Genomic DNA, 7,703 nt, shown 5'->3' with positions numbered 1-7,703 from the left:
TTAGCCAGAATGGTATTTGTTGACTTTATGCCAGTCATTCCAGTCTGTCCTGAATAATGAATTATTTTGCCCTGTCAATGTCTTGTCTTACAGTTTTACTCAAGATAACTCAAAACATTTCAAATATGTGGAGCTATAACTTATCAAGAATTTGGGATAGTTGAGATAAAACAAATTTTAAGTTCGAGGTTGGCTGGGCTCCATTTGGCCATGTTACGATGCAGAAAGGACAGGAGCAGCAGGAGTGGTAAATGAGCGGCACACATGCTGTAGAATCCCAATCAGTAGTAATCAAACCGTAGCAGTCAGTGGAGATGCTGTGGTTACACTTCTTTTTGAGGATGAGTTGTACAATTGCTGACCTAGACATAGGTAAATATAAGAAAGGGCAAAAGTATGCTTACCATGTTATACATACGTTTGTATACAACCAAATCAACTATCTTTGCAGCCAAACTTAAAAGTTTTGTATCATTGTAGTTTGAATCTCTTTGTGGTATGTCGGATAAAACGAGCAATTTGAAGACGTCACTTTGAGCGCCGAGAAAGTGTGAAGAACATTCTTTCACTATATTTTACATTTCATAGGCTAAACCTTTTTTGCAGCCCCAATGTCAACTTTCTGCACAATTCAGGTCCGCAAAAGCAGCACGTGTTGTTTTATGTCCCAAAATTGCAATGAGTGGAAACCATGCCCATCCAGCACAACCCGGTCCACCCATTGTTAACATCCAGACTGCAGTTCTATATAAGTTCCTAAATTCTTCTGGCATGTTAATGTTTTCCAAAAAACTGATGTTACCACGTTCTCTTTATGATGAGAAAAAAACATGCTGAGAGTGTAAAATGGATCAAAGTGGAAAACTTCAGCGCTGCCACAACCCTCTCCACACATAGCTCTCTCTCTCTCGCACTCTCGCTCTCTCTCGCTCTCTCTCGCTCTCGCTCTCTCTCACTCTCGCTCTCTCTCTCCACCACCACCACAATGTGGAAACCGCTCTTTTCTCCTCCCTCTCATTCTGTGCTCCGTTATATTCTCTCTCTCTCTCTCTCTCTCTCTCTCTCTCTCTCTCTCTCTCTCTCTTCTCAATCTCCAGAGAGGGGCTCAGTCAGACAGATGTAACACAGCGGTAGAAGCCTGAGCTGAGCTGGCAGGCTGCAGGGGCCAGACCAGAGCCAGTAGCTCTGACTGGATAGAGCAGCAGAGAGGGAGACGGCAGTGGTGGCGGCAGAAATAAAACAGTAGTTGTAGTAACAGTTTTTAAGTAGTCGCAGAGGCGACTTTGCCTCAGGATATGGGGGTGTTGATCCAGGCGCTCATCACACTGTGAATTTACCATGGACCCTGACACCAGCACCCATCCAGAGGCACGGCATGGTGAGTGAGATCTGAAGCGCCAGGGTGGCAGGGAAGGATTAGAAATAATGCAAGCCACTCTGTGGAAAAAGTTGAAGAAAGCATGCTGGTGAACAAGGGAAGCGGGTCACATGGTTTTCCTGTTAGCTTGCTACTATGACCAGGCTCTCCATTTGGCTCTTAAGCTGTTGACTAGGGCCTCTGTGGTCAGATGAATAGGACTTCAGTCTGTTCTGTTGGGAAGGGGGTCGAGGGGTGAGGGGTGTTACAGTATGCAATGTGTGTATGGCAATGTGATGAGATCAAGCCTGCTACCGACATTTTGCTCTAATGACATTTTCGCCATTACTTTAACAGCGTTGTTGTAGCAGCGAAATAGCATGTTGAATGATGTCTCTCTGGAATTTACCTCGTCTTCCATCTGTGTTCCGTCTGGCTGTTTTGGTGCGAGCGTGGTGGAGCAGCAGGCTCTCCTCTTGTTCTTTTAATGGAATAATTAACTGGCATATGCGAGGGCCGTGGGTGTACCATTTCTGTTCAAAAGCAGCAAGATAATTTGACGGTTTTGTGAATCTGTATATTTGTATGCAGTGTAGTGGTTGCACCATGTGGGTGTTTGTGTTAGAGACACAGAGCGGCACGAAAGAATGAAAGTGGGAGAGGGAAAGAGAAGGGGAGAGACAGAAAGAGAGTTATGTACACAAATAAATCCGGGGGGATCTAGACCTGCACTGTAGGCCAGTGAGAGTGCTCAGTCATTCTCTACCCCCTCATTTTCCGCTGCCTCTTTTTTTTCTCCACTGCTCCAAATGTTAGAGCCTAAACTAGATAGTTAAAAGGCAGAAAAAAAGTGGTGTATTATTAACTGGGCCAGAAAAGAAGATGTTTTGTCTTCATGGCCGATGGGGAGGACTCTGCTGTGCTGCTGATGAAGAATGTGGTTAACAGGATGAGTCAACAGAGAACATATTTCCAAGAGACTGAAGTTTCGGTCTAAGCCACATTGCTTTATGCACTGGGCTGTCTGCCACGACGGAGAAAGAGAGACGAAGAAAAGGGAAAGAAAACTGTTAAAGACAAAACTTTGTTTTTATCCATCCCCTGAGACATGGAACTTCTGTTCCATGTCTCAATCAACAATCTAACCCAAATAAGTGAGAACATTGAGCATTTTGTCACCTTCACAGCAAGATTTCCCAACATAAAATGTCATCTTCATACAGTGATTGACTCCTCTCCTCTCAACCAGTCAGCCGGCCTCTGTTAATGCACACAGCCTCAGAAGATCCCTTCTAAAGGTTCAATATAAATAGAATAGTGCGAGTAGAAATGGCAATAATCTGATATAATCCGATTACATTCTCAGGAAGAGTTCATGGCCCCTGAGACTCGTAGGCATCAATTTTCAATCTCTCTCTCTCTCACACACACACACACACACACACACACACACACACACACACACACACACACACACACACACACACACACACACACCCCATTGTGCACAGACATCATTGCTGTTTGCAACTAATTTAAGAGCAGATGTTATTTTCATATATTACACATTGCTTTCTGCATTTTGCATATAAAGTAGATTTTGATCTGCAGTTTGCTGATCATTAGAGCACAGGCACTGTAACTGCATCCACCTATTTCCTCTTTTCTATCTATAGTAAGCAAATGGTTACTGATGCTGGCCATCCTCTTCTACTGTACAGTGCTTTAGATGATGGCATTGCTACCAGACAAGCTAATATAAAACTGGTAACCAGTAACTAATAACTAACAATAGTCAGACATATGAACTCAATCCAGTGTATGGTTGGGGTACACCAGTGCACCCAACAGTTTTCTCAGGAATAAACAGAGACTCCCACTACAAGTATTCCTCTTTACAAGCAGCCATGCCCTTTTTGTCAAAATGAGCACTTCTACTAGCTTATAGGAACACAGAGATGAGAGAGAGGGAAGTAAAAAAGGGCGAGGCAGAGAAACATATCCATGACCTTCATTGACATGTAAATAGGTCTGCACGGTTGTGTCCTAGTTGGGAAAGGTTGAATGCCTGCTCAGTGTACTGGAGGACAAAACACAGGGACAATTTCTTGTGTGTGTGTTTTGTACAGAACTTGTATTAGACAGGGGGATTAAACCTTTGAAATTTCTCCTCTTTCACTATAAAGCACTTTTGTGAAAAAAAAACAAGGAGCTTTTTTTTTCTTCATTTTCCATTTTGAGGTGAATTAAGGTTTCTGACTACACTTCTAAAATTCCCAGATTTTATCCAGATGAAACTGCGGTCTTGTGGGCGGAGGCGCTGCAGGGCTTTGTCTTGAAGAATGTTCAGATTTTAATAAAAGATTTATTCTTGCTTGTGTTGTCATGTGCTTAAATCTAGCCAGGCTTTGGAGCTGGGTGGTACAGGGCGTGTACATTTTGGAACTGGGCTGTCAGCTTATTCGTTTTAATCTAGTTATAAGAGAGGAAACACAGTCTTGCGTCAGGCCTCATGGTCAAGTCAAGTTCATTCTGCTGTACAGCACAAGAGATTTTCTTGTCTTGGCAGATGAGTGTTGTCTGAAGGATTTAGAGACTAATACAAACATGATGTTTAGTCTGTCTTGTCTCCAGCTGTAAACGTGTGTGTGTGTGTGTGTGTGTGTGTGTGTGTGTGTGTGTGTGTGTGTGTGTGTGTGACTAATACAAACGTGATGTTTAGTCTGTCGTGTCTCCAGCTGTAAACGTGTGTGTGTGTGTGTGTGTGTGTGTGTCAGTCAAATCTAGATCTCAAACCCTTTGGTGAAAAAAGATATTTTGCCAAAGTGAGGTCTTTCTGGCTCGTCCTACTTCTTTAAAGGGCAGTCAAATGTGTTAATTTGATTCACTGTATTGACGTATTGATTATTGCAGCTTTAAACCTGCAATAGCTGATTAGTTTGGCCATTTGGGAGCAGAAGCGACAAGTTGTGAATACAACACTGACATTACTATCACCTTTTAAAGCGTAACTCTCGCCAAAATGCAACCTAGGATCTTTTTGTGAATGTACCCGAGTCAAACTTTAGTTTAAAATAGGGCTGTCAGCGTTAACGCGTTAATCACGATGCGATTAAGGGCCGACGCGATGCGATTCAGTTTCTTTAATCGCATGCCGGCATTTATTAATTTATTTTACACTTCACTCGGCTTTGCGTCGTGCCTAACAGGCTACTATTTTGACCCTTTGCAGCACCGTTACTTATCATCAAGCTGCCACTTCCTCGTAACACATCCTGCTGCTGCAGGCTGCAGTAAAGTTATGGGCCATACAGCCAAACAGTTGCTATAAAGCTCTGTAAAGCCCAGGGGAACTGCAGAGTCAGGTGATAATTCTCTGCTTTAGCATTATTAGAAGCATTTAGAATAGATTATAAATAATAAATGGCATGCTGCTTGTCATGCTCCTAAAGAGGTCAAAGCAAGTGGTGATGGAATAGAATGTCTGTGGCAGGCTGTGTATGTTGCACAGGCTTTTCTTTACTAAACTAACTCTGACGACTTCTCATTTGTGGGTTAGTTGCTATTTTGAAATGAAAAACAAACATAACCTATACACATCTTTTACAGACTGTGTCTGCATCTAGTTGAGGCTGATTGCATTTCACACTTGGCTTTTAAAATTCTTTTCAAATGTAGCTCGAGTGGCTGCTTGTGATGGGATTTTGCCTCCATGCTTAATATTTGACTATATCTGTGGAGAAAACTGTGGATGTTTCTGAAGACAGAGAAGAAGAAAAAAAGCACTCCTCACACACATTTGGGCTCGACCATGCAGCAACCCAAGAGGATTGCTGTGGCTATTTGCATAATGGATAGTACTACACCGAAAAACTCAAAATGAGAAAGGAACAGCTGGATACCAAAGAGCCATACAAACGCAGAAGAACAGAGAGACAAGACCTCAGTGGTCTATGTTTGGTACTTTGTTGAGCTATATATATTCACTACAAACTTGACTAGGTGGTCCTTCTACGAGGTCAAGGATGCCTTAGTCTTGATACTACACTACATATATAGAAAAATGTATCCCTGACCAAATGTGGCTGGAACAATTAGGTCCTGATGCATCCTCAGTGCCTTTTTGGTTGCTTTCACTCCTGTATTTAGAGCTGTCTGCTGTGATGGCCATATTTGTCCTGCAACTTTAAAAAGCCTGCTACTTTTTAGCTTGCTACTGATTGAGATATTCAGAAAGCATTTGTGCCTCTTACACCGTTTGCCTTTTTTTCCCCAAATTATCCCAAGAACTCAAACCAGTCCTAGATTACAAGTGACTGCTTGGTCTGAAACCATTTTTGTGTGTTGAGAAAAAAACACGTAAACATAGATGAGTTTGAAGTCATCATGTTTTGAGTGTGTGATCTGTGAAAGATGTCGTAAAGGAGACATTCAGACGACATCACGCCAAGATGTCTATCTCAAGAGTAGCAATCTGCTGAGTGTGATGTTCCGTTTCTTTGTCTGTTGTAGTACGTAATTTGTCCGTTTATGGTACGCAGCCACAATAAAGCAGTCGGCAAATAAATTATAATGTGTTTGCCCTGTCTCCTTATATAACTCTTTTTTTTAAGCTTTAAAACTGTAATTTACTGTAAATGTCAGTAACATGAAACAGAATCTCTATCCCTAGTCCTAAAAGTGATCGTACAACCACTTCTTTCTTAGAATCTCAATAATTGCTTGTGTTTTACATTCATTACAGCACAGACTCTACCTTGATAGTAACTGGCCCATTGAAAAATCACAAAAACTTGACCTAGCTTTCTCTGATTGAAATAGAGGTGAAGTTCTTGAGAACCAAAAAGGTTCCTGCCGTCAAACGTCCACTACTGACTACAGTACTCTCACACATAGCTCCTGACCAACTCTATTTTGGATTTACACAGTAGTAACAAAAAGTAGTAAAAGAAAAGAAAAAATCCTAGAAGTGCAGAAACATCTCTTCACATTTTCTTTCTCAATTTGATCCAGATTTTTTTTTTTGCGAAATTGTAAAGTGCTGTTAAGTCGTACGGAAATTCAGAAATACAAGAAATTCTGCTTTTTCTAATCTATTGTTATTGTAACACTGAAATAAGAACATAGCAGATTGTGAATCAACGGCTGTAAGGTCCACGCGGGAGATGACACATGAAAAGTTCATCGAACACTTAAAACTAGCCTGGTGATGGTGGATATAAATAACACTTTAGGAGCAGAGTTCAGCAATAACCTCAGAAAGCTGACTTGCGGCCAGCAGCAACAGTGGCACGACTCCATTTGGCCCCGTTTGTCAGAAAGCCTCCCTGATGGGAGACTGTCAGTCAACCGCACTGCTGAGGGAGGGAGGGATGGACAAGAAACAGAGAAAAGGAGAGTATATGAGACAATGGCGAGTCAAGGAAAATTGGAATGTACAAATTAAATGCGTCTTTGCTGTACGTTATGTAGATGTTACAGTAAGTGTGGGTGTGGTGCTAGGGTGTCCTTGGTGTTTTGCTGTTGAAGTGTGTCTAAGGTAAAGTGACTGCCAGAGGGCAGAAACCGAGCCCAACGCAGTCATGAGTTTGTTACGCGCTCACAACAAATGTATGTTGTGGAATGTGCTTTTCATGTCTCTGTAAATCTTACGTTAATGTGCTGGCCCCACACTGAGCAAAAGAGTGCCAGAGAGGGTGAGAGTGGTGAGGGAATGAGCTGAGAAAGGAGAGTTGGAAAATTCTGACTACGGGAAAGGAAGCTGGTAAAGCCAGAAAGATAATGAATACTAGCACACTTAAGCCTTTTCCTAGGAGATTGTTATCAAATGAGGATGCTTAAATCACAAGACAAACTGATCTTAATCAGTGTTTTGTTGATCCTTCCTTATTGTTTATGTGGTTTACCCAGTTACAGATCTGTGATGATTCACCAGAGGATTAATTTCAGTGCCAACGCCGATGAGAAAATGCAGTCATTTGAGCCTGAAATGAGAGCTTTGGAGAAGGAGCAACATACAACTTTTAGAAGTTTGATTTAAAGCTTTGTTTTTGCCAAAGCATCATATATCACATGCTGTTCTGTGTATACTGTATGTAAAATCATCAGTTATCCGTTCTGTCATAATCAAACTAACGCGGCTCCATGTTTTCAATTAATTAAATAATGGAAAAAGAGGTCATATTTCAGGACTTCAAAGGGAGCACTGAAGGCTACTATTATAAATCAGTGTGTTTGTGTCTTTATTAGTATTTCTCTTTCTGTAAATGAATTCAGTCAGAGACACATCATTACAATTGACTGTTTATACCAAAAGGTAACGCTGTTAGATTTGGCAGGAAAGGCT

General features: G+C 41.6%; 1 protein-coding gene across 1 annotated transcript in view; it reads left to right on the top strand.

The window, feature by feature from the left end:
* The first annotated feature begins 1,152 nt into the window (after window positions 1–1,152).
* Window positions 1,153–7,703, top strand: part of dab2ipb (DAB2 interacting protein b) — a 133,544-nt gene continuing 126,993 nt past the window's right edge. The window contains exon 1 of the mRNA XM_078272187.1: window positions 1,153–1,378. Within this exon, the coding sequence (XP_078128313.1) occupies window positions 1,339–1,378 (40 nt within the window). The 5' untranslated portion in view covers window positions 1,153–1,338. The remainder of the gene's footprint in view (window positions 1,379–7,703) is intronic.

This window comes from Sander vitreus, chromosome 16, assembly GCF_031162955.1.
Source record: "Sander vitreus isolate 19-12246 chromosome 16, sanVit1, whole genome shotgun sequence".
Lineage (NCBI taxonomy): Eukaryota > Metazoa > Chordata > Actinopteri > Perciformes > Percidae > Sander > Sander vitreus.
The sequence above is the reverse complement of the archived record's forward strand: the minus strand, read 5'-3'. Positions and strand labels throughout refer to the sequence as shown.